The 25,944-nt window shown below is 37.1% G+C and overlaps 13 protein-coding genes across 13 annotated transcripts; 2 read left to right on the forward strand and 11 right to left on the reverse strand.

Annotated features, from left to right (window-relative positions):
• Window positions 1-26: 26 nt before the first annotated feature.
• On the reverse strand, window positions 27-1,469 carry FDP41_003326 (uncharacterized protein; the record flags this gene model as incomplete). The annotated part of the gene is made up of 1 exon (XM_044706618.1): window positions 27-1,469. The coding sequence occupies one exon, from the start codon at window positions 1,467-1,469 to the stop codon at window positions 27-29; it is 1,443 nt and encodes a 480-aa protein (XP_044562047.1).
• Window positions 1,470-1,828: 359 nt separating this feature from the next.
• Window positions 1,829-2,179, forward strand: FDP41_003327 (uncharacterized protein; the record flags this gene model as incomplete). The annotated part of the gene is made up of 2 exons (XM_044706619.1): window positions 1,829-1,952; window positions 2,019-2,179. 2 exons carry the CDS (start codon window positions 1,829-1,831, stop codon window positions 2,177-2,179), a joined length of 285 nt encoding a protein of 94 aa, XP_044562048.1.
• Window positions 2,180-2,580: 401 nt separating this feature from the next.
• FDP41_003328 (uncharacterized protein) lies at window positions 2,581-2,934 on the reverse strand (the record flags this gene model as incomplete). The annotated part of the gene is made up of 1 exon (XM_044706620.1): window positions 2,581-2,934. The coding sequence occupies one exon, from the start codon at window positions 2,932-2,934 to the stop codon at window positions 2,581-2,583; it is 354 nt and encodes a 117-aa protein (XP_044562049.1).
• Window positions 2,935-3,628: 694 nt separating this feature from the next.
• On the reverse strand, window positions 3,629-6,159 carry FDP41_003329 (uncharacterized protein; the record flags this gene model as incomplete). The annotated part of the gene is made up of 2 exons (XM_044706621.1): window positions 3,629-5,073; window positions 5,121-6,159. 2 exons carry the CDS (start codon window positions 6,157-6,159, stop codon window positions 3,629-3,631), a joined length of 2,484 nt encoding a protein of 827 aa, XP_044562050.1.
• Window positions 6,160-8,578: 2,419 nt separating this feature from the next.
• Window positions 8,579-9,571, reverse strand: FDP41_003330 (uncharacterized protein; the record flags this gene model as incomplete). Its single annotated transcript, XM_044706623.1, has 2 exons — window positions 8,579-9,219; window positions 9,352-9,571. 2 exons carry the CDS (start codon window positions 9,569-9,571, stop codon window positions 8,579-8,581), a joined length of 861 nt encoding a protein of 286 aa, XP_044562051.1.
• Window positions 9,572-9,789: 218 nt separating this feature from the next.
• On the reverse strand, window positions 9,790-10,317 carry FDP41_003331 (uncharacterized protein; the record flags this gene model as incomplete). Its single annotated transcript, XM_044706624.1, has 1 exon — window positions 9,790-10,317. One exon carries the CDS (start codon window positions 10,315-10,317, stop codon window positions 9,790-9,792), a length of 528 nt encoding a protein of 175 aa, XP_044562052.1.
• A 225-nt stretch (window positions 10,318-10,542) lies between these two features.
• FDP41_003332 (uncharacterized protein) lies at window positions 10,543-11,497 on the reverse strand (the record flags this gene model as incomplete). The annotated part of the gene is made up of 2 exons (XM_044706625.1): window positions 10,543-11,284; window positions 11,346-11,497. The coding sequence occupies 2 exons, from the start codon at window positions 11,495-11,497 to the stop codon at window positions 10,543-10,545; spliced, it is 894 nt and encodes a 297-aa protein (XP_044562053.1).
• A 238-nt stretch (window positions 11,498-11,735) lies between these two features.
• FDP41_003333 (uncharacterized protein) lies at window positions 11,736-12,314 on the reverse strand (the record flags this gene model as incomplete). Its single annotated transcript, XM_044706626.1, has 2 exons — window positions 11,736-12,053; window positions 12,120-12,314. 2 exons carry the CDS (start codon window positions 12,312-12,314, stop codon window positions 11,736-11,738), a joined length of 513 nt encoding a protein of 170 aa, XP_044562054.1.
• A 184-nt stretch (window positions 12,315-12,498) lies between these two features.
• FDP41_003334 (uncharacterized protein) lies at window positions 12,499-12,977 on the reverse strand (the record flags this gene model as incomplete). Its single annotated transcript, XM_044706627.1, has 2 exons — window positions 12,499-12,637; window positions 12,763-12,977. The coding sequence occupies 2 exons, from the start codon at window positions 12,975-12,977 to the stop codon at window positions 12,499-12,501; spliced, it is 354 nt and encodes a 117-aa protein (XP_044562055.1).
• A 270-nt stretch (window positions 12,978-13,247) lies between these two features.
• Window positions 13,248-15,599, reverse strand: FDP41_003335 (uncharacterized protein; the record flags this gene model as incomplete). The annotated part of the gene is made up of 1 exon (XM_044706628.1): window positions 13,248-15,599. One exon carries the CDS (start codon window positions 15,597-15,599, stop codon window positions 13,248-13,250), a length of 2,352 nt encoding a protein of 783 aa, XP_044562056.1.
• A 115-nt stretch (window positions 15,600-15,714) lies between these two features.
• On the reverse strand, window positions 15,715-17,280 carry FDP41_003336 (uncharacterized protein; the record flags this gene model as incomplete). The annotated part of the gene is made up of 2 exons (XM_044706629.1): window positions 15,715-16,666; window positions 16,796-17,280. The coding sequence occupies 2 exons, from the start codon at window positions 17,278-17,280 to the stop codon at window positions 15,715-15,717; spliced, it is 1,437 nt and encodes a 478-aa protein (XP_044562057.1).
• A 396-nt stretch (window positions 17,281-17,676) lies between these two features.
• On the forward strand, window positions 17,677-18,702 carry FDP41_003337 (uncharacterized protein; the record flags this gene model as incomplete). The annotated part of the gene is made up of 1 exon (XM_044706630.1): window positions 17,677-18,702. One exon carries the CDS (start codon window positions 17,677-17,679, stop codon window positions 18,700-18,702), a length of 1,026 nt encoding a protein of 341 aa, XP_044562058.1.
• Window positions 18,703-19,341: 639 nt separating this feature from the next.
• FDP41_003338 (uncharacterized protein) lies at window positions 19,342-25,591 on the reverse strand (the record flags this gene model as incomplete). The annotated part of the gene is made up of 2 exons (XM_044706631.1): window positions 19,342-24,689; window positions 24,994-25,591. The coding sequence occupies 2 exons, from the start codon at window positions 25,589-25,591 to the stop codon at window positions 19,342-19,344; spliced, it is 5,946 nt and encodes a 1,981-aa protein (XP_044562059.1).
• Window positions 25,592-25,944: the final 353 nt, after the last annotated feature.

Genomic DNA, 25,944 nt, shown 5'->3' on the forward strand with positions numbered 1-25,944 from the left:
TTCTCTTCCCAGCTTGGACGAGTCTTTTAACGCTGTGCATTGAGTTTCCATATTCTTAGCAATATATGATATATTGCTTTCCATATTGGAGACTCTTTTTTCAAGGCTGGTAAACATTGCTTCATAATATTTGGAGTAGTAATAGTTGAGAAGTTAGAGCTTTCTTTCTCTGTTGATTGACTTGATTTGGAGATAGCTTTTTCTTTAAAGTACTGCGCTTTGGACTTGAAGGATTTTGTGATGATTCTGCCATGCTTGGTTTCAATAGGATGGACCACTTCTAAGATACGATCGACTTCAGTATCAGATTTAAGAGACACTATGATGTTATAATATGATTCTTCAGGATTAAAAGGAGATGCCTTTTCATCGATTTTGATAGAGTTTGGGTGAATAGTAATTCCTGCTTTAGTGGTGATATCTTTAACGACGTTTACGATTTCATGTTCTTCAAAATCTGTAGAGAGGTCGATAAAGACTTCAAAACGGGAATCTTCAGCTAGTTGAGTATAAGTTTTGAGGCGAAACCATTCGGTGTTAGAGAGGATTTCTTGTAGTGATTGTAAATTCTTAACTGTAACAGTGGTTTTGAAGCAGCTTGAGTCTGGTGGTTTACTAATTCTCATAGCTATTAAACCTTTAGATTTCTCATGCCAATTGCATAGGCAGGAGATCATATGAAGAATATTGTTTTCATCGTTTCCAGTAAGATGTTGAGCGGTGAACTCTGTGATTTGGAGAGACATATCAGAGATAAAGTATTTAAAGTTTGTTTGACTTTTGGCGGTATTGAGGTTCTTGATGATTTCGTCCCTTGAGCTTGATGAGGACGGAACAATTTGGAGTATGAATGGTCTTTCAGAGGGGACCCATGGATCCTTCGCAAGTTTGGAGGCCTTGAGGTGATTGAGGAGAAATTGAAGTGCCTCTTTGTTTTTGTACAAGTTGGTTGCGCAGTATATTGTTAATCCTTTGTTGAAGTCGATAGATTTCTTAGTTGTTGGGCGGGTTGATTGCATTTTTGCGGTCTTTGGTGTTTTTTTTGGTTGAGGTTTTTTTACCTCAGAGTTCGAGTTATCTTTGGTAGAGAGACTTTTCTTGTTTAAGTTGATATTGGTTGTTGTTTCTTGGTTGAATCTACGGCTTTGGTATTTGTTCTTCATAGGAATTTGTTCTTTTTTGTTGTGTGTAAGTGTGTGTGGTGTGTGTGTATGTGTATGTGTTTGTGTATGTGTTTGTGTAGAAGATGGTGCTTGTATTTGTGTTTGGGGGAATATTGGAGTGGACATAACTGACTCATCATTTGGAGGGTTATCATTGATTTTAAGATTAGAAGTAGGTTCATGCAGTTGCTTTTCAATCATATCATTAATTACTTTAGTGAGATCATTCATGGTAGATTGTAAGTATTCAATATATTTTTCAAGGTGCGCAATTTTAGTGATTAACGAGGGATGATCGTCAGTCATTTTTTAAGGGCTCGGCCACAGAAAAAATGCAGCCTGCTACTCCGCAGTTAAAATGTTCAGCCAAACAAACAACACAAAAAACACAACAACCAAGAAGAATATAAATCTCTTCAATGTAAGTGATTGCTGTTCATCATATTAATACATACGACTTCATCAATACAAGATCTAAGTGATAGTGATCAATACTGCAACATAATCATCATCATAAATCCCGACAACATTTCTCCTGTAAGTTGTTCATCATATTGATGACACAATCATCACCTTTAAACTGTATAAATATGAACGATATTGTTGTAATAATAGTTGTAATATTATTGTACTTTTAAACATTATCATTCCCGACATCAACAACAATGGTTATCCAATACAGTAAGACCATGAAGGTCCATAATGAAACAAGAAAGTTCATCAATTATAACGATACTTACTTCACTCAACCATCAAAGAAGCAAAAGCTGAAGGGTGACACTTTTAAAAGTAAGTATTTGTTGTATGTTGACACAAAATAATTAAATTATGCATATCTTAACTGAGTTCATACAGGCTCTGTCAGAGGAATCACAAAGACCACTCGTCTCGGAATTGTTGGCAAGTTTCGAAAACGTCGTTGGGTGAAAACTTTAGAGGCTCATCAAAAAAGAGTAGATATAATTGTGAATTTTGTGGCCAATCCTGTTAGAGACAGGCTTGCCCAAGCTCAGTAATGATCCCTTATGGTATATGAATTTACATTTTCCAACGGAGAAACAACCAACCTTTCAAAAATCGGAATATACAAGCATGACCATTGTGATCAATGATTATGACAACAGAGTACACTGCAACTGGGAAATGGCTAATTATGTAATGAGGATTGATAGAGATGGAATGTCTGGAAGGTGGACAAAGACTACTTAATTTGTTGAATTACATTCATTTTCGAGTTTCATTAACATGTGATATGAAACACATTTACTTGAATCGGTGTTGAGGTAACAATTTTCATCTGCACATTCATTTGATGTCAGAATCATCTAAAAGATTGATTTTGACATGTTCTGGATATTCGAAATCAGATAGGAATTCCATTCATTGTCAATAGAACAACGATTCCGAGTTGTTAGTGTCACCGTTCCAAAATATCATTCAACATCTTGTCAGAATCATCTTCCGTTTCTACACTGGCTTCACTTTCAAAAGGTTCTTCAAGACCTTGAGTTTCTTCAAGTATCTTAAAAACATCTTCTGTGTCAATATCATCATCACTTGCAAAAGTCACTCCTTGTGTGTCATCTAATGTTCTCAAAACATCATCCATGTCCACATCATTTTCCAAATCATTTGTGTTTGTGTCATTTGGTATGAGGAAAATTTCGTTGTCGATTGCTGTGCCAAATTCCACATTATCAGATCCAAAATTTTCTACATAAGGTTCCCTATTGAGTGATTGTCTTTTTTCCGTCGATTTAGCTGCCCGCATATGGCCGAGTGGTTTTTCTGGAACTGTGGCAGCCAACTGGTCCAGCGTTCGAATCCCAGGGGTTGCTGCTGTTATCGTGAGCAGTTTAAACACCTTTACTTCCGGGGTGCCTGCTAGGAAGTCACTACGTATCTTACGTTCGGCTTGTAAATAATGTACATAAAACCATCGAACAACGTTTATCATCGAATAAACCCATCCCTGAATTTTTTCCGTCGATTTAGGAGTCTTTTGAGCTGGTACTGATTTCTGCTTTCTTCCTCTCTTCTTTACCGGCTCATAAATACATTGAGCTCCCACTCTCACACAATTTGAGCGTGGTGATTTGTGGTCACATTTTGCATGTTGTTTCTGACAACGTATACATATGCCTTAATTGAAGTATTTGTAGTTGTTGACGTCCTTTTACTCGCTCCGTTGTCAATAACCCTTCTTCGACGTTGAATTTTCTTCCTAACGGTGCTTGTTTTCCTTTCAGCTTTCTCCCATATGTGTTTTTTGACGACAGTGCTTGACAACGAAGCTCCTTCTGCACTCTTCTCGAGTTTTTCGAAAGCTTCATCATTCAGATCTATTTCAGAGACATCGTGTTTCCATCCTTCAAGCATTTCCTGCCAATGTTTTGATAATGATTTGTCTTCTTGTGTAGTGCCAATCCAATCCCTTCGTCGTCTAGTTGACTTGTACAACACTCTCAAAGGCAATAATACACATTCAGAAAACCCGGAAGCGAGCCTTTTGCTTTGTGATTCGATTTTCTTTCATTAATCAATCGACCTAAGCTATGAACGCTTTCACAACCTTGATTCATAAAACGAGTTAGACTGCCATATTTCCTCAATAAATAAGGCAGATGGTTCAAAATAATATGAACATAATATCCAAACTTTTCATTGGGATAATGCAAACGAAGAATCTCATTTAACTTTTTCAGAGTTGGGATTAAATCTTGCTCAATATTTTGCTTTTCCAGTAACTGAGTAGGAGCCTCCATGTAACCGTAAATTATATATCGAAACATTGACCAGATAGCAACATGTGAATCAAAGCTGCTTTTGACTAAAGCCTCCAAAAAAATTTTCTCAAAATTGAGTAATAAGGTATCGGCTTGCTTGTCATTGAGGTATGGTGGTTCGAAGACATGATTTGACTCCATGACCAACTGTTTCTTGTAAAAGGCTTTTTCTTTAAATTCAAAATTTGAGAAGGATGGGAACCTTGGAATGACATCTTTGATTGCTTCTAATTCATTTGGAACAAGTTTCAGCATTAGTTTGGCCAGCAAATTTCCAACTATTCGAAGCTTTGTATGGAGGACGTCAATTACAACATGTTCCATCAATTTTGGATATTTTTCTAGAATAATATTTCTACAACTAAAATCGAGAGAGTGATTGTGTTCAAATAATGTATTACAATTTTCATGAGTACAATCACAATAAGGGCACACAAAAGTTTCATCACAGAGCTTCCATAATGCTGACATATCAGTACAAATGTATACTGTAACAGGTAAAGTGATACTTTTCTTTACGCCGTTTTCCTCAAAGTTGTAAATAAATCCATTTTCAACTAAATCATTCAATGTTGAGAAAGTTATGTCAAAATATTTCGAAACATTCTTATGTATTTCTTGTCCTTTATACATATCTGTAATAAATGCATTATATCTGCACTGAGTAGAAAGAATACTGTTGAGAATTACAAAGGCATGAATGACTTCGTTTTTGGAATGTCCGTCCCAAAAACTTTTGATTTCTAATTTATCAGGAATTTTCCCTTCAATCTTCATTATGAGATCAACTACCTCGTGTAATAAACACGAAACGTCTACATGAAGAGAATTACTATCATGAGACATATGAAATATTTGTTGAACTAGTTCATTCATCTCATTGCGTTGTTGTTCCAGTTTTTCTTTAGTGCAGACAATAAAATTCAACGCATGGTATTGATAGTGTTCACAGAAAAGATGATCTGACATCAATCTGGTATCTGTAAAATATACAGCACATTCAGGTGATAAATTGTCTTGCAACTCAGGTGATACTAGTGTTTGAAAATGATGAGCTAGTCTTGTATAATTGGTGTGGCCTTTTGATACATGATAATCAATTCTCTTGTAAAGAGAATCTGGATCTTTGTCAAATATATAGTCAATAATGTCATCTAGAGTTGACCATTACTTTTCAATATCTCTTGAATACCAGTAACAAGTCTTTCTGAAGTGAGTTTTTGGTTTTGGCTTGTCATTTCCTTAATATTTTTAACTGCCCTTCGAAATGGCCTATGTTTCAAAAATTCGCCCTCACAATGACTACAAACCAAACCAAAGGCTTTGTTGCAATTGAGTCCTTTTGATGATTTTTTCTCTTTGCCTTTGGGTTTCTTTTTCTTACTGGGTTTTCGAGATTTTTTGTGTAATGTGTCACTTGATGGATCCTCTGTTCTGGAACTACTTGGCGTCCTTTTCTCTTGATCAGTCACCTGAATTGTAGAACAATTATTCTTGTGAGAATATTTCGAAATTTGAGCTTTGATATATTCTATTTGCATTCGATTATTGATTTCTTCTGCAAATTTTTCTCTCAACCATTGATGCACATCTTTCGAAACAGTGCATCCTTTTGAAGTTAGGAAATTGTATAGAGCTATCTTGTCCATCACTGTATATTGGGCATCATATATTACTACAGGGCATTCAAATGTCGTCTTCGACAAATAATACGGGTTTCTATTTTTATTCCATGATGAAGGAACAGAATAAATTACAGAATTTTGTATCAAATTATTGTCAATATTAGGATATTCAGAAATATTGGTGAATTGATATTGTTGAGGAGTAATATTTTCAAAGAAACTATTCGGTGATGAATTGTTTTGATGTTGAAAGTCCATAGTTATCGGAGATGATGAATTTTGTGAATTTGCTTCATGATTAGATTCATAATTTTGAGTCGTATTTAATTGTGACAAGATTGTATCATAGTTTGAGTGATGGTTTATATGTTGTGATGATTCCGATGGTGTGTCGAATAGATTTGTTATTTGTGATGAGTTAGATGCGGCTGTTGTTGATGCTGGAACTTCGTTCTTATACTTCTTGTAGCACTCATTACACCATTGATCCGATCTCTGCTTTTCAGCTTGGCAAAAACGAAATTGTTCGGGAGCCTTGCCTGCAATAGATTTGTGTTGCTTGCCACAACAAGAGCAAAATGTCATTTTTGTTAAATTCAATTCATCCCCAAATAATTCAACCCTTCCATTATTCAATGTAACAACGCTCGTCACATTCAATAATATTAGACAGAAAACCACACAAAATGTCACAATCGTGGATTTTCAGACATGTCTTGACCCTCATTTCTATCGCAAGCTACAAGTTGTAGTGACGATTTCAAGTTCAAATTATGTTTCCTTCATACTCGGAATTTTCATCAAAGTTTTTCTCTCCGAATGACTCCCATTCAATGAAATGATACTATTGTTAATATAGTCTATACAATCACCTCCTATCATTTGATGATTCTCTTGATCGGGTAAATATCGTGATGTAAAGAAAGAAATTTTCAAGTTGAAAAACTCAACAAATATTGTTGAATTAAATCAGGTTGAGAGTAGTTTTGAACAATAACAACAACAATAGAGTGGTCAAATGCACTCCATAATCACTATATCAAAAAGGAGTCATTCAAAATTTTACCAATACATTTAAATCTTGATGATATTTCATCATATACACTCGATGATGAATACTATTGGTTGATGATCATGTAGAGATGAAATATTCCAAATTCCGAATTTTAAATGATGATAACTGATGAATGAATCATCGCTGATGGTGTTGTAATCACTTTATTATCTGGAACTCCCAAAATAGAAGCAACCATGGTTTGAGCGGAGTATGAGAAGGACTTTGTGTCGAGGAAAAGACCAAACCATATGCTTTAAGATCAGTCTCTGCAAGAATAAATCCCATGAGCTGACTCACGTGAGGAATAATTCTTCCTCGTCATGTATGACAGCTTCAACTCAATTTGATTCTTTCACATGTCCAATGGATAAGCTTATGGAAGCTAGACAAGAGTACACTTTTTTCTTCCTTAATGAGTTGTCTCAAAGAACAATCTTTCAATAATTGAACGTTAAACTTGTAGAAGAGCTTAAGATCAGGGTTGCCTATATTCAGACATTCCTCCAGGAACGTTTTGAGGGAGAGGTACATGTTGTTGAAGTAATTTAATGGCTCGTTGGCATGTTTCATTAGAGAGAGTGTTTCCTGTCATTCTATTGAACGGTTTTAGAAGCAGGAACGGTTTTAACATTCCCCCAAATGCAAGTTGGCAAGTATGAATTTTTCCAGTCTCTTTTTCTACAACCATACTCATTCCAGCATTGACAATAGTAATATAATATGAGATGATTGCAACAAAATTCATCGGGAATAGAGCAACTTATTCAAAGAAATGTATCGAAATATTACTATTTGATGAATACTGTTCAAGCTTGTTGCACGTCATATTTGTTACTAGGAAAAAGCATTGAGATTGGTGCCTCTGTGACTTTGACTAACATGTTGAACTTTTTCAAAGACCATTAAGAGTCTGCCATCCTCAATCAATATAACAGATTGAACAAAAATTTAGGTACCAGAGGCAAGCACTCGTTAACCCCTTGGCATATTTGCCGGATGCACCAAAATTCTACAGTAGCTCTATTCCTTTCCAGCCTATACTTTGATAAGGAAGAGAAGTTTCCGGAAAACCTTCCACACAGTGAAAAAGCCCTCGTGAGCTTGGAAAAACTTTTTGAAAGTCAAAGATAAGAGTCATACATTTCTGTCTGTAATTTTTATTGAACAAAACTTTATATTCATGGTTATTGGCTATCCATAAATCATGATTTCAAGTATTGTCAGTCTAACTGATTTATTGACGAAATACCAGTATTCAGATTTCGAAAACAGGTATGAAACCTCTACTATCGAGTTTTTCGCTTGCTAAATTTTTAGCAAGTTATGTTGGCTATATTTACTTTCGAAAAAAATTTTCTCCGGCACACGAATTGTTATGAATAAATATTATATTTGTTGAACTTCCTATGGTTTTTATAATTATGGACATGGCAACCAACAGAACTGGTCTAAAAGTTTTTGTATCGATTTTGTTTTTTGAGCTGTCGAAAGATTATGAACGTCGTGAAATCTTTGAATTGACACCACACAAATTTGGGGAAGAATTATTTGTAATCCATTGAAAGAAGAACATTGAACGTTGACTGTTTGGGAAGAATTATTTGTAATCCATCAAATGGAGCTGTCTCCTCTTGCACCCAAGTAAACGGTGATGATGGCAACTCTTATCTTATCTTTTTAATTGACTCAGAATTACTTCAGAGAGGGTTAAATTTTGATGAATAATAATAGTAATAAAGGTCAAGCAGTGGATCGTACAGAGTTCTGGATATTCACTTGCATCCATCAGAGTGAGTACAAACGGCATCAGACGAGAGCGAGCAACAAAAGTATGTAAGGTTGGAGAGAATGATTGGTCGGATGTGTTGCTTGGTGTGCACACTATATGTCGCTGAAACTAATTCTCAATGGTTGCCTCACAATCATCTTTATTCAACACTTTGTAATTTACAAATCATAACTCTTCTTATAGAGAGATAGCACATCTTCTTCATGATAGGACTTGAATGTTCCACTCCATTCCAGAGGTAAATCAGAAACAACACTACTCAAAATCTTACCAAGTTTTTCTGCACTTTCCAACTTTCCATTTTCATGCATAGAAACAAACATGGCATGTTCATTCATCTTATCCTTACCAATTCTCCTTATATCTGCTTGCATGTCAGTGTCAACAATTCCAGGCTTGACAGAAACAATTTTAACGCGATCCTTTTCAGATATCCCAAACCCTTGAGCATACAATTTTTCTTCACAATCCAAATAAGCAGCAAAATGATTCATGGCAGCTTTTGAGGTTCCATAAATAGCTGTTCCTTCAAAGGCCTTACTGGCCAAACCACTGCTCACAAACAAAATATTACCACGTGATTTTCTCAATTCTGGTAAACAGTAATGACACAACTGAATGGCGCTAAGAACATTGACTTGATAAGCTGCATATAGTCCTTGAGTCAAATGTTGAGTGTCCCATTCACCAATTTTTTCAATCGCTCCCAAAGTGGCAGCATTACAAACCAAACGATCAATTTTGGAATGTTGTTCCATCGCGTGTTGGAAAATATCAAAAGCGGGAGGATGAGGAGGGTCTGTTGTATTTGCGTCGAAGGAATAGCATGTGGTGTGATAGAGATCATTCGATCGATGGCCATCAAATAATTTTCATTAAAGAGAACAAATAATGTTGAAGGCAGAAATTGAACATGAAGATGATCACTTACTATTATCACTAATTGGCTTTGATAAATCGACGCACACGTATGAACAAACACCTCCTTCTTTTGAAATCTCATCATGAGCTTGCTTTAACTTTTCAACATTGGATCCAGTGAGAACGACAGCATGGCCATGATGGAGAGCCAACTGTTTTGCAATGTGAAATCCGATACCTCTCGAAGAACCTGTCACAATGGACACAAGACGTTGGGCAGATGAGGACATTTTTTCTTGTGATTAACAAATCATTGCGAAGATATTGGGTTTCGGTTTTCAGTGCTAATCAATTTGTGCGACTGATTGGTAATCTCACCTCGGAATTTGAATGAGAATCCTGCAAGTAAATCAACAGCGCAATCGCCTCGGAAAATGATTGAAAATGGGAGAATGTAAGCAAGTATAAATGTGTCCGCCAATAATGGTGACAAAGATAACCAATGAATTTATTCAGCTCTATACAATTGCATTGGAGCTTGTCTATTTCTGTAAGCAGGTCCAGGATATTGATCGCTTTGTTTGAAACCAGAAACCCAACCTCTCTCAGTCAACACTTGAATATGTCCGTGTGGATGACCTGGAACAGAGTTGAAGATGGCAACATCACCAATTCTTGGTGGTCCAGAAACCTTTCGGAATCCTGCCTTCTCCAAATTAGGTCCATAATTCTTGGCACTTTGAGTTCTTTGGATCGTCTTTCCAGTAGCAGCTTCAATAGCAGTTCGGACAGCTCGAGCACAATAACCAGTGGCTTTAGTGTTGGATCCATACATTTGAGAAATCTTGTTGGCAATGGCATTTCCGGTTGGTCCAGCAGCAACTCGTGATCCGAGAGCTCTGTCAACAGCACGAGCAGCGACATCTCTTCTTGGTTGTTGAGTTTGTCTTCTATTTGGTCTTCTACCACCAAAGGATTGTCTTCTACCTCCGTATCTTCCTCCGTAAGATTGTCTTCTTCCACCATAGGATGTCATTATAACCGTCAAGATCAAAACCATCCAAAAAAATATGATGTCGAAGAAGCTCTCTGTTGCACTCTTGGTGCTGTTGTTGGCGTGTTTTGCATGCATCGCAGTCCACGCCCAATACTATGATGGCTGATTATTTGGAACATTAAGAGGAACTGAGAGTTCTCAATTACAACAACCAAATTTAAATTTAAATTGAAACGAGAATTGAAGACTTCTCAGCTGACATCCCTATTTGATCAAAATTTTCACACCCTTCAAAACATCATAGACCTTAATCCACAAATGTTGTTGTTTGAGTCTTAACATTCTTCCATCTGCTTTTGTGTGAGTGTAATAGCTCACAGCATTTTCATGGTGGAATGAACCAAATTTTGCTAATGATGCTCCATTAAATTCTTCTCTATTTTCAAATTTAGGAAGTGGAATAAGTTTTTCTTCACCACCCAAATCAAACATTTGATAAACGGTAAATCCTTCAGGTTGTGAAGCTAACAATCCTCGAATGTCCAATAAATATTTGAATTTTTCTGAATCAGCTCTAAATCCATTAGGTGCTGAGACCGTGATGGACATGGTGTTGTCTCTTGAATTTCTGAAATATCTCACTTCAATACCATGAGAGAAGATCATTTGACTCTGTTCTTCATTCATGATTGGATAATGAATCGCAAGAGTCAAATAACCTGAATGTGACTTGGAATTTCCAAATACATTGACGTAATCACTGGTGATATTCAAAGGTAAAATACTGCCAGCTCTATAAAAAGCAGGAAACTCTTCATAAGTCATCGAGTAGTCAAATGTTTCATTGTAAACACCTGCAAAAGTGACGCTATGATCAAAATAGTCCACCCAAGTGCCTTCAGGGAATAAAACATTGGTACAATTGGAATAATCAAAGACAGGTGTCACAATCATGTCTTTACCAAGCTTGAAGGTCCAGAATGTTGGATCAAACATAGTCCAAGATCTATATTCCAAGTGAAATAATAAATTCAGCTTCAAAGTTATGACTTTGAATTTGTACTTACGAGAGTGGTGTAATCAAACTATCCCGATTTTGATAGGCATCAATTCCACTTGTGTACAAATAAGGAACAATTTCATAGTGAGCATGAGTGAATTTTCTGTATAACTTTGTGATGGTCGAGTTGTACAACCATGCTGTTGTGTTAAACCCCATGAAGGTCATTTCACAATTGAGAAATTCAGGAGAATTAATAATTAAACAATCATGACGATGATGGTTAATATTAAATAAAAATTTTAAAGATTTCAACACCATTTCACACAATGATACATACGTTCATGAGTTCCATAACCTCCATTATGCATAGCACTTGTAAACGCAGCAAACTGGAACCATCTCACATACAGATCAGTATCATAGTTCCGAATTCCTTCATATCCTCAAATTGGAGTTAGGTAAATCCCAAATATTTGTTCCAAGCAGAGTGAAGCATGTTTTTCACAGATTCTGTAAAACCAAAGTAATTGGCATATTTGTTTCCAACCCATCCATTAAAGACAATATCTTTTGGAACAAATTCAAAGAAGGCCATTCCTAAAATGGAATCAACAGGAATGTTAACAATCAAAGAATCTTGACCTCTGACTTGTCTGGTATAATTTAAAAAATCATGATAATACATGTATGAATAATCCTTCTCTGAAATGTGACCCTTCTTGCCATAAGCATAGATCAATTCATAGAAATATGGATCTGAGCCATCACATTTCTTTTTCATAATGTTCAAGTTTGTTAAAAACGTGAGTATTCAATCCCTTAGAACCCAAAAACATACCCATCCATCAATTCCCTCTTTTGGATCCGTTTGATTCAAAACCAATACATTATTCATTTGTGAATGCCACCATTGAACTGCGTCTGGATTTGTAATCAATGAAACTTCCTCGTCCTTTCCACCATTCAATGGATCTTCCATCATTGACAAAATATCCTTTCGTGTAAGCAGTATTGTAATTTGGAGAATCCACATTGATGAGAGGAGTAGTCCAACAAATAACTTTAATATTCATGGAATGCATTTGTTTAACAAATTGATAGAGGTTTGGAAATTTACTCCTTATTGGTATTAATAAATTTAAGACCATATATATTGAAATGCAATAGATAATTGATAAGGATTACAGTTTGGGTGTGTGTCTGAAACAATCAAATACTTACTGATCAGGCACAAAACTATTAATTCCTTTCGACCATCTTGCTTCCAAATCCACAGCTCCAACTGGAATATCATTTTGAGAATAGGTGGAAACAAGTTTCAACAATGCTTGTTGACTTTGACTTTCACCGTTCATCCTGTTGTGATGAGGTCGTTATTTCAATTCATGTGAGAAAATTTGTTTGAGGAATTTTCACATGTTCACAACGCATGGATATCATTCAACTCTAATTCTTGGTTTGTTTGTGGATGGAACACTTACCACACCAAATGATGATGAGCCCACTCAGAATAGGGAGCATTGATTTTCTTGATCCGAGGAACAATGAATTTCTGTTGTTGTTTCTCTGATAAAGCTCCAGTGGTGATGGAGATTGATGTTGGTCCTGCATGGGACATGCTTCCTATCATCAGAAAGACGAAAAGGGACAAGGCAGATGCCACCAACAAGAAGAGACCCTTGTGAAATGCAAACATTTTTTTTCGTGTGATCTAAAGACCCATTCCCAAAATGGAAACCTTCGAGTTCAAATGTGACACAACACAACGACAAGCCAGGACTAGGGTAGCTCGTTTTAACACACCCCGGAAAAAAAATACAGGGCCACCCTGCTGCAGTTCGTTGTTCGTTGCGAGCGAGTTGTTCGCAAAAATCTATTCTCCCAGAATCAAGTGGATGTCTTTGTATTGCAATTTATGTCTAACAGCTCAAGAATTTAGTTTGGGAATCATCATTCTTCCACCCTTTTATTCCTCCATGTGATAGTGGTGATGATCAGTAACAATTACGTCTTTGTAAATGTGATGAATTATGTATTGCAAAATGGATTGATAATGTCGCGGAGTAAGGTTTGTTGTGGAATTGACAACTTCTGAATGTGCGTCTGTTGTTGTTGTTGAGGAATTATTCGTATCGTCTCTCATCTTAAAATCACCACATTGGCAAATAACCTCCAGATATGGCAACATGTGGTACTGAATAAATTCTTGAAGGAATGTTCTTTCAGTTTTACATTGCGAGAGAAGCTCATCATATCTTAAAAGAGTTTGTTTGGACTCTTGCATTAGTGTTTCATATTCTTGCTTTAACACACTGTATGATTTGAGGCTCTCTGACAATTTCAGCTTTAGATTTACAAGGTAAGTTTCAAGATCTTGAGTAGATTGAGCATCTTGTGGATCACCTTTGGAATCGCTCATGCTCAACTGGGTGACAAATAAATCCAATCTCAATGTTAAATGCTTGTTCATATTGTACAGAGTCCACTTTTCTATTTGCAATTTCTCTGATGCAATCTTCATCTTTCGAATCTCTTCTTCTAAATTCAAAACTGTGTGTTTCAGTTTCTTCACTTGCTCAACATGTTCTTGCCTTGTTTGTTTCAACATTCGCAATTGTTCTATCGATTCCAATTGCATTTGTTCGTATTTACATCTCATGTTGGCCATGTTTTGATCTTGCTGGTGAATTAACTGTTGATATTGTGAAATGTTGTTGTGAAGATTATCAATTTGGGATAAATATTTCTTGCAATCAGCTTGATACTGTTCTTCGAGCGACTGGTATTGATTCTGGATGGTGCTTGCATTCTCAGATAGTTTATGTTTCAACTCGCTCACTTCTCTCGAATGTTGCAATTCAAGCTGTTGAATTTGAGATTTGAGGACATCCAATTCGATTTGATGAAACTCTACTAATTGATTGTATTGAGTCGATATCGAATCTATTTGATCCTTATAGTGTTGAATCGTTTGTTGGTACATTGGAATGTCGATTTCAATCATGGGATTCACATGATTCACAAATTGTTCGAATTTCTCTTCTTCAACTTTGTGAATGACGTTCGAAATGCACTGTTTGACAAAGAGAGAAATATAATCTCTATTGTTTTGTTGAATATTTTGGTCCATATCATGCAGAGTGGAAATAGTTTGTTTCAACAGTGCATTCACTTTTTGTGAAGTTGTTTCAATGTGGTTTTGATATGAGAGATTTTGTAAAGCTAATTGTGAATTGACATCAATAGTGACTTGGACTGAAGAAGGAGGAGAGGAAGGGGAGGTAGAAGTGACATTCATGTTGTTGTTGTTGTTGGACGGGTTTGATGAGACAGTACTGTTCGAAGAAGTTGATTCATTCATCATCTTTTTAAATTGCTTCTCCAAGAATTGATTTCTATTCTTCAAACTTTCACATTTGGCTTCATTTTCCTTAATGAGCTTTTTACTTTGTTCATATAGAGTCTTGTATTCATTGACATCCATCATAGAGTTATCCAAGTCGATTTTAAGCTTTTGAACTTGTTCCTCTAATTGTTGAGTCTTTTCTGTCAGTTGTTGATATTCTTGGATTGGAAGAGAAATCAAGTGTTGTGCAGAGGATGTAGAACTATTTAGAGATTGGTTCAGTAAGTGTTTGTTGCAACTCAGAGTGGTTGAATTTGTATTTAAATTAGTACTAGAGGTATTTAAACTAATGTCTAGAGCAGATGCATTGCTGCCAGTCATGTTGAGAATAGATGCAACACTATTGGTCTCTCTGGTTGTTACAATTTTCTTTCGCTTATTCGATTTGATAGGATCAGTGTTTGAAGGAAAAAGAAAACCATTGTTGTTGTTGGCAGATAGAGAGGAAACGCTACTTGGCAATGAGACGGTATTTGTAATGGTGGAGAGGGGAGTTCTGGATTTGCTTAGATTAGAAGACATGAGGAGAGATGATGATGAAAATTGTTTACCAGATACGTTTAAAGAACTATTCGACAAGAGAGAGGCCTTTGATGGCAAAAGTGAGGACGTTGTCGTGGAAGGGAGAGTATCAATAGTGTACTTGTTTTGATCCGCTATGGTGCTGGTGCCGGCGCTCGTCGATGTAGTACTACTACCACTTGTTCCTCCTAACAAGGAGTTAACACCACTTCCGCTACTCAAATACATGGAAAAGAGAGAGGATTGGGAGAGACTGGGTCGAGTGAGAATACTAGTGTTGTTGATGTTGGAAGAGGAGGAGGAGGAGGAAGGAGGAACGAAAGCTTGAGAACTGTGGTTGGAAAGATGAAAGGAGGAGAGACTATTTCTTCCGTGTGGATGTTGACTCATTTTTTTATTGAAATGTAACGGTTGATTTTTTTGAAATTGGCGGGATTTAAAAATTCTCTGCTTTTCAAACACGTCCATTAATATAATGATTTCAACAATATGTGTTCCTAATAAGTTAGAGTTTGAGAGGGAATTTGCACTTGTCAATGGTAAAGAAAGAGCCACGATAAGGGTGTGGGAATCGATAAGCTACTTGATCCTTATTTTCTGCTTTGAGGTATTTCTCAGGATACGAATCTGGATAGGCCGTTTGAGAAATGTCAGCAATCGAGCACGTGAGCTTTCCTAAAAATTTTCTTATGGTGAATATATGTGACAAGAATTGACTTTCACAGGTGGTGGCAATAAAGTAGTCTGCTTCGATGGATAACCAAAATGCATACAGGGAGTTGTGGAATTGATGATTTCCTGTCGTTCTCATAATGTCAAATTGAGGATAAACATGAACTTTGTGTTTCGAAGAGAGCTCTGTAAGTCTTAAACCCTCTGTCGATTGCATTTCAAATCCAGCTCCAATCATTAAAATTCTATAATCCTTATCTTTGAATTGAAAATCTCCCAAATAAACAGAAATAAAGTCAGTATTCATAGTTCGTTGACATCCTGGATATATATTTGGATTTTGGTTGGAAGTGTAAATTTGATTATGAATCACAATGAGAGGTCCTTTCGAGTCGAGTTCAGTTTTCCATTTCCAATCTTCCATAACTCGTCTGGAAATTGCAGAGGGTGAGAATAAATCAAAGAACAACACGTAAAGCATGTCCTCCTCAATATCTAATCCTCTCCATCGACCCCACACATATCCAAGATTAATGACTGGATGATTTAAATAACCTGGTTTCTCAGTGGCTTTTTGATGAATAATGTCAACCGCTTCAGAGAGTGACTTTTGACCCAAGGTTTGATCTTGAAGAGGGAATAATTCTTCAGTGGCTTCTTTCAGCAGTTCGGCACTCTCTTCGTATTCCATCACAGAAATTCCAAATCTCTCCATGGCCAATTTTTTGGTTCGTTCCAAATCAAAGAACTTTGAAAAACGATCATTTCCTTCACAAAAACATAATCTTGTTTGGTGTGTTGTGTTCGAGATGGTTGTATGTCGGAAAGTTGCATTCAAGAGTGGCATGTCATCAGCAAATTATTCATGTTAATAAGGTGTATTGGTGACAAGTGACAGAATTCCTGAAACTTACCCCCAATTTCCATCGGTACAAATGGATGGAATGATAAACTTCTTGGCTCCAACCTTTGCAGTAATGGCCAAACAAGTTATCAATTCAAACAGCTGATTTGTGAGTCCACAAGTCAGTGAATGTTGTTGCTTGGTAAAACAGGTCATCACTTTTGATCCATAAATTTGTTCATGCTTTGGATCAGGTTTCAATTTACTCATAAATTCGGAAATTCTTGCTTTTGAATATTGTTTATCAATTCCAGTCCAAAACGTGAGTGGTTTTGATGATATCTGTGTTGTGGATGATTCATTACTTGATTCGGAGTTGTGGAAGATTTGACTCGATGAGGAAGAGGCTAACAAGGTAGATGACGAGGAATTTCGATTGAAAATCACTCCAACAAACATTGAGATCATGCAAATGAATAAGAGTAATACAACAGAAATTTTGGCGATTCGGGGCAGTTTCTGAAGTGAAAGGAATGTCGGTGGAATGAGTGACATTTTTGTATTTCTGTTAGATTGGATAGGTTGTATGGACAGAGGAGAGATGTCGAACGATTTTTTTCTTGTAAATGAAAACAGCGGCATAGTTCACAGGGCTTTAAGCAAAAGCATGTTCATGTTGGCATTTGACGTTGGTGTTTTTGTATGAACATAAATGTAAATGCTTTACAAATTATCACCTGCCTCAATCGATATCGGACTTTTGACTGTTTTAGAAATTGGCCAGATTCTCCCTTACTACTGCATCCATCTGAACTTTAACCGTCAAGCAATTAATTGAAATATCCCCCTCGTTTCCGGATCAAAGCAAGTCACTTGTCAAAAACAAAGCCTTTCGTCCGTTCCACACACAAAAAAAAACAAACTCTCGTTACACTTCTAGGTATTTCCGCGATGACAACCACAAGAAGACTTCTCTTTCTTTTCACTCTCGTTATTTTCTTCCAGAATTTCACACATGCGTTCTCTTGTTATTCCTCCGCCTCGAATCGTCCAAGTCGACTCACTCATGACACCTTGTCAACCTCAAATATCATTCATCGGAAAACTTCCAACACGACAGCTGCCATTGTCACCTCTAGTTTCGTTCAAGCCATCGACGCTGCCACTCGAGATTTGGTCGCCACTTCTCAATTTCAAGACAAATTTTTCGATTATTTGCGATTTCAAGTCCCGACTTGTGTGAAAGCAAATACAATTCGATATCCATCGGGAAATCCTTTTCAATCGAGAACGAGTCTCAAATTTTGCTATCAAATGGAAAATGCAGAACCTTACACAAGTGTCTATGAAATGGTTGCACAGGGAATTTTGGAACAAGTGAATTCACACTATTCGATCTCGCTGACAAAACAAATTATTCTTGTGAATACCACAGATGGATTTTTCGTTTCATTGAAGAGAGCTGTGGATGAGGGAGTGTGTGATGTTGTGGTGGCGGATGTCTCGTATGTTTCCGAGCGCCTACCACTTGTCAATTTTATGTCATGTCCTTATGGTGCCACCTCAATGGCATTCCTCACCACCTCAAAATCCTTAGGTGTTTCTACCGTCACCGATCTCAACAGAAGTGGTCTAAAAGTAGCTACCTACGCTGGTACTATCTTTGAAGATTACATTAAAAAGAATTTACCACTCGCCACCGCACTCGCTGTCGGATTCGATGAACAATTCGAAATGGCCACTTCGAAATCAGTCGATGCCGTTGTTGCCGATGCAGTGGATTTAATGGTTTGGATGAGCAGGAATACGACACAGTGTCCAGATTGTACTGTAAAGATTTTTGGAGATCCAAGTTATTTTGGAGCTTTTACGGCGAGAGTGAATACAGCTGGTTCGAAATTGGGAAACGTTTTTCTCATCATACTAGTGAGTGTGTGGAGCGTGATGGTGTTATTATGTGGTGGACCGCATGTCTAAACCTTAAATCCTCAATAAAAATAATAGTATGTTATAATTTGAAAAATGGAAGAACAAGAACATGAAGACGAAAGAAGTGTAATGGCCATTTCATTGGTCAAAATTGTGAGTTGTTGGCCAACAAGATGGTGATTTCCATTTCCAGAGAATTTGCTTAATTTAGGTTGTAATAGTCATTCAACAAGGTGGAGAAGTGTTTTCGTTCTCATCGACTCAATCAAAATGTTACAGATCAGGTGGGTCAAATTATTGATTCAGGTGTCGATGTGAATCTTTGGTCAGGTCTGTGATCAGAACGATAGCAATCCACAAATTGTTGATTCTTTTACAATGATGAAATGTTGATTGTGATAGCAGCTGGTAACAACGGACACTTTTCGAGTCACGGTACCATCCTGTACCCTTAAAAAAATTCCCAACAATTTGTGATTAAGGTCACGTGGTAATAACAAGGGTGTCATCACGACTAATACAACAGCCACCATGCAACAAAACTCATTAATGAAGTCGCTCTCTCGTAAGGTGTACGAGATAGGATTTCCATGTTTTTAGAACGTCAAATCATTATTAAGGCCAAAGAGACGAATACTGGGGTATGTAAATAGAATCAGTAAATAATTTAATATTTCACATTTTCAGTTACTCTTGAGTACTTTCAGCTGCGACAACAACATCACTCGATCCAACTCCATCTTGCTCAGCAGTAGCAACTTCTTCACTGCTACCGTCACGTGAATTCATCAAGTCTTCCTCCAAATCAGCGAGAACCTTTCTCACTTGATTCTTTCTCTTCTTTTGCTCACTCTTTGTAGCATTCTTAATCTTTTCTTGTTTCAATTGACTTCTCAAATTTTCAAGTTCATTCTCGAGTTGTTTGATTTGTTCTCTATTCATAGAGTCTTCCAATTCTAAACGTTTCTTTTCACTCTCCACTCGTCGGTATCTTGTTTCAGTCTCTTGCAAATTCAAAGTTGCAATTCTAGCTTCACGCTCAGCCTTGGCAGCCTTCTTCTCATATTCTTGCTTGTGAGAGAGCTCTTCTTGAAGTTCACGTTTCACATCGGCCAATTTTTGAGCAGTCTTCTTTTCTTGCTTGATCAAATCGACCTTATCCTTTCTCAATTCTTGGATCAATTGATTCAAATTGGCAATTTCCATCTCGTAATGTTGTTTTCCAGCCACATTGTTTTGATCCAACTTTTTACGTTCACTCACGAGATCAAGTTTCACTGAATCAAGATCTTTACGAGTTTGTTGGAGGGTCTTATCCAAAGCGTTGTATCTTTCCTTTTCATCATTGAGAGCACTTTGCAATTTGCTAATGGTCAATTGATATTCGGAACGGAGTCTCACCAATTCATCTCGCAAGTCTTCCGATTCCTCAGCGAGACTTCTCAACTCTTCAATTTCCTTATCAGCGTGTTGCTTTTGAGCTTGATACTTCTTCTTGAGTTTCTCCTCAGTCTCCAATCTGGACTTGAGTAACAAGTTTTCTTGTTCAATGGTAATGTTCTTATTCTCCAAATTGTGTTTGAGAAGACTCAATTGATCGATTTGAGACTTGAGATTGGAAATGTCAATTTCATACTTTCTCTTGAGGGTTTCAACGACTTGAGAATCGACTGCTCCGGTATTGGCTTCTTGTTGATCTCTCTTGGCATTCTTCAAATCCTTCTTGAGTTTCATATTCTCTTGTTTGAGTTTGTTGAGTTGATCTGACAATTCACGTCCAAATTGTTCACTTTGTTGAGTCAAGGTGGACATTTGTTGTTTCAATTGCCGATTGTCGTTCTCAACATCCTCACGAGATCTGGAAGCATCACGACGAATGTTTTCAATCTCATCTTCAAGTTGTTTGCAGTTTCGCATCTCTTGCACGGTCTTTCTCTCAGCATCTTGCAGTTTCAAACTCAATTCATTGATTTGAGAATTGAGAGAGGCAATTTCATCCTCCAAATCATCTCTCTCAGCCATGGATTCCTTGTTCTTACTCTCGGAATTCTTCAACTCGTTTCTCAAACGTTGATTCTTGTTGGCCTCCTCCTGAAGTTTCGAGTTGGCAATTTCGAGTTCACCTTGAACCGATTGCAATTTAATCTTCAATGATTTAATCTCTTCAGTAGTTTCAGCCAATGAGGATTGTTTGGCTTTGAGAGTTGTCTCCAATTCCTCCTTATTGGATTGTTCCAATTTCAATTGAGCTTCCAACTCCTTAATTCGTTGTTCGAGCTTATCCAACTCCTTTCCGAGAGAAGAAACCTTCTTTTGTGCTTGAATCTTCTCGGAGCTTTCGTGTTCTTTGTCTTTGAGGGCTTGCTCGATACGAGCACCGAGTTGAGAGAGTTCATTCTTGAGATCGTCCTTATCTTTGGAAAGAGATCCTCTCTCGAGTTTGAGATTCTCGAGATCGGTGCTCAGTTTTTGTTGTTCGCCCTTCAATTTGAGAGTGAGAGACTTCTCAGACTCAAGCTCGGACTTGCTCTTATTGAGTTGATCGGTGAGAGTCTTCTTCTCTCTTTCCAAATCTTCCAAATCACTCTCGAGTTTGGAGTTTCTATTCTTTTCAGAGTTTAATTCGGCAGTGACCTTCTCGAGTTGAGCACTAACAGTAGCATACTTTTCATTGGCAGTTTGTAAATCAAATTCAAGGGCCTTCTTCTCGTTGCTGAGTTGCCTTTGAGTATTCTCATAGTCTTGGAGCAATCTGGAGAGACGTTCCTTCTCATCACCAGCTTGGTTCAAGGATTGATCCAATTTGGAAACCTTCTGAAGAGTGTCATTCTTCTCAATATTGGTCAATTCAATGGTCTTGTTCAACTTTTTGATTTCCTTCTCAAGATTCTTGACAGTTTCAGAGAGATCTCTCTTTTCTTGGTTCAATTTGGCTTGCATTTGTTCGGCATCTTGACGATCTTGATCGGATTGCTTCTTCAATCTCATAAACTCTTGAATCTTGATATTCACCTCGTTTTCAAATCTTGCCTTTTGTTCTTGCAATGAGTTTTCCAAATCCTTGATACGTGAATCACGATTTCTAATTTCAACTTCTTCCAAATTGGAAATCTTGCTATTGAGAGTTTGAATTTGACTCTTTTGGGTAGCAATAGTTTCCTCGAGAGTACGAATCTCCTCAGTCAATGCTTGAATTCTGGCATTGGCTGTCTCCAAATCACTCGAGAGCATCTTTCCCTTTGTTTCTGAGGATTTGAGTGATTGTTGCTCATTATCCAACTTGGCTTGAATTTCACGAGCATTTTGTTGAACGCTGTCGAGCTTTCTAGTGAGATCTTCGACTTGTCGTTGCTTCTTCTCACTCTCTTCCTCGACATTCTTCTTCTCGAGTTTGAGCTTGTTGAGCTCCAAACTGAGATCATCCTTCTCTTTTTGTACTTGCTCAATTTCAAGTCTCAACTTCTTATTGGTTTGTTCTGATTTTCTGAGATCCTCCTCCTTTTGGGATCTGTTCTTGGTTTCAGAGCTAAAGCGAGACTTTTCATCTTCCAATTCACTCTCCAAAAGAAGAATCTTTTGATCTCTTGCAGAAACTTCATTACCACTAATGATCAATCGATTTTCCAAATCTGAGATTTTACCTTCCAACTCCTTTTGTTTCTTTCTCAAGAATTCAATATCAGCCTCACGATTCTCAATATCTTGTTGTTTTTGCTTCAATTGAATGTCCTTAGAACGGATGGCTTCCTCCAAGTTATGAATCTTCTCATTGAGTGTCTTTACCACTTCATACAAATCATTCAATTTCTTGTCTTGATCTGTGAGATTACTTGTCTTGTACTCGATATCATCTCTCAAGTTCTTAATGTTTTGCTCCTTATCCAAAATTGTTTGCTCAAGAGTTCGATTCTGAGAGGCCAACTTTTCAATCTCGTTGTGAGCAGCTTTGAGTGCTTCCTTGGCGACATCACGTTCTTGAACCATCTTTTGTTTCTCCAAATCGAGTTTCTTCTTCTCTTCTTGTTCCTTGGCGAGACTCTCTTTGAGTTGATCCAATTCTTGTTTCATCTTTTCAGTTTGTTTTTCAGAAGCAAATTCCTTGAGAAGAGGTTTCACGAGACCAATCAATCTCCACCAATCCCAATCACGTAACTTGCTGTAGCCTCTAAAGTTGCGTTGAATGGTCTTGATACTGAGTAATCTTCTTTGCAACTTTCTATAGGTTGCTCTTTCGAAAGCAGCCAATGCAGCAGCTTGTGCCACATTGATGTATTTGGAGATTTGTACTTCACGGAGAGACTCCAATTCAGCTTCTTGAGAGGCCTTCAAGAATACCTTGGTAAGACCGAGTTTGTATTGAGTAGTTTCCTCAAATTCAATATAATTGAGAATGGCCTTTGCTTTTTCCTTATCGGAGGCGTTCTTATCAGCCAACTTGGTCTTATCTTCAACGAGTAATTCGTAACGACGAACAAAGTCCTTATACAAGATACGACCTGGATAACCCTTTCTGCTAATTCTGATACCTTCCAAGACACCGTTACATCTCAATTGGTGGAGTACATTGTAATCTTCAATGATTCCTGGCTTTTGCAAATTGTTGGGCTTGATGCAACGAATAAAGTGAGGTTCCGTACTGGCCAACAATTCCATCAATTCACTCAACTGTTGTTTGTATTGAGCAGCAACAGTCTTGAATCTGGTACCACCTCCTCCTTGTTTCTTTGAGCTTCCACCGCTTGGAACATCATCACGATCTGATGGTCGATCGAAGAGAGCCTTCACGAATGGATTCTGAGATTTGAGCATGGTCTTTTTACAATCATCATTGAGAGGATCCACATTACGCTTAAACCAATCGTTGGTATCGTACACGACCTTTCCAGCATAGTGTTTGAGTGTAAATTCAAGTTCATTGAATTTGCTCGTCTCAAAGATAGGTTTGTTGCCATGATTCTTGGTGATTTCTCTCACTAAACCAGCTTCATTCTTTTGAGCCATGAATGTTTGTTGATCCAACACAGACAAAATACCGAGAGGCTTCTCAATCAAATCAATGGTTGGTTGTAAATCCAAACCAAAGTCAATAAATGTCCATTCAATCTTTTCTTTCAAGTATTCTTCTTGTTCCTTCTTGAACATGTGATGGTTAAAGAATTGTTGGAGTTTTTCATTGGTATAGTTGATGCACAATTGTTCAAAGCTGTTGTGTTCGAAAATTTCAAAACCAGCAATATCCAACAATCCAATAAAGTTTTTGATGGTTTCCTTGGAGATCAAGTTTTCATTGATACGTGAGACGAGCCAATCAAAGAGACGATTATAAGTGGATTTGACAAGAGCATTTCGGTTGTAGGTTGCTTGGAGTGCTGTGACGTGAGTTTCAATACGATCGGTTGGTGTTACAATATCTGGTTTCATAAAGCCCTTTGCCAAACCATCAGGATTGACCTTCAATAATTCAGAAGCAATTTCCAATGGACCACGATTGCTTGCTGGAAGAGTGGACAATTCATCTACATCCACAAATGTAACATTACCCAAATGAAGAATGGCAGCAATGACTCTACAACATGAATCAATTTCATCTTCGGAAATACCAATCACACGCATACTATGCAATGTATCTTCAAATTCTTTCTTATCATCAATTCCAACAACACTTGTACAGCCTGAATGATTCACATAATTGAATGAATTTACACCACCAGTCAACTTGTACTTGTTTCTGGCCTCAGGATCGGACAAGATTTGATAAAAGAAGTGGAAATTTCTCTCACCATTGGCCTGATTCAACACACGTGTAGTTTCGAGTAAGTAGTGAGTAATTTTAGTTCCCACAATGATTCCTTGAAGTCCAAAATCGATGGAAATGAATTTACCGAAACGGGAAGAGTTGTTGTTTCTCAATGTTTTGGCGTTACCAAAGGCTTCGAGGAGAGGATTGGTTTGCAAGAGTTTTTGCTCCAAATTACCTCCTTGGTGATGATGAGAAGCACCAGCAACTGTGGCAAGGTATTGAATGATCTTTTTGACTAGATAATTTGAAAGGAGTTCAAAGAGTTACGAGTGGTGGTGGTGATTTCAAAAAGTTCATTCGAGAGAGATTAGCGATGAATCAAATTCATGAATGTGTGAATATAAGAATCAGAGTGATCAAGTTCAGTGTGAATATAAGAACCAACACAACAACCAATAATATATATATCAGAAAGTGAATGAGCAATAATAATGGGTCAGCAGTTCAGTGTGAATGAATAGTGGGAATCATTATAAAAATTTGAACAAGATTCACAATTTAGATTCCAAAACTCTAAACAACAACAAAAAACAACATACCACTTTCAGTTTTACCAGCTCCTGATTCACCTGTCACCAACATACTCTGATTCTTCTCATTCAACAACATTTGTCTATATGAAACATCAGCCACAGAGAAAATATGAGGTTCCACATCCTCTCTTCTCTTTCCAGCATGTTTTTTTATAACCTCATGACTGTAGATTGGTAAATTCTTATATGGATTTACAGCCAACAAGAACAAACCAGAATAGGTATAAATATCATCTCGTTGATATCTCAGTTTGAGATTGTGGAGTACAGATGGTTCATTGAGGTGAGACAAAGAGGCCATATCGACTGAGTAATCTAATTTGAGTGGATTGGCAGGACAAACTGTATTCAACTTGAGAGTTTCTTGTTGTTTGGTCAATGAATTTTCACACAAACATGTTTGTTTTGACTCATCAATTGAAATCACTTTTCCCAAATAGAAAGAAGGTTCTCCTGTTGGTGTAGAGGGAGTTTGACTTCCTTCCTCTGCAGATGAAGATGTGTATGTTGGCATCCAGATATCGTCTCCAACTTTGAGTTTGTATTTGGAATCATCTTCGTAGATTTCCAAATCTAAATTGTTATTCTTCTTTCTTGGTGGCATTTTGAATTATAGAATGTTGGTGAATCCAATGATGTCACTTGTCTACTACACTTAATTTGATGTGTGGATAGTAATGATGATGACGATGATGGAGATGATGATATCTCTCAATCAAAAAGTTGTTAATGGTGGTGGTGATGATTTCAAGTGAATGATGATGGACAATGAGTAGATGATGACTCAAAATTCCTATCTTTCAATAATTTCAGTATTGGATTGTTGTATTTTACGGAAGAAGATTCAACACACCACAATAGTAGCAGAAAAGGAGTGGTCGATCGATGATGACGACAATTTCAAAGTGTGTGAATTTTTTTGATGATGTTGATGAATAAAGACGAGATGTGTTTGAC

This window comes from Naegleria fowleri (assembly GCF_008403515.1).
Source record: "Naegleria fowleri strain ATCC 30894 chromosome Unknown tig34, whole genome shotgun sequence".
Classification (NCBI taxonomy): Eukaryota; Heterolobosea; class Eutetramitea; order Acrasida; family Naegleriidae; genus Naegleria; species Naegleria fowleri.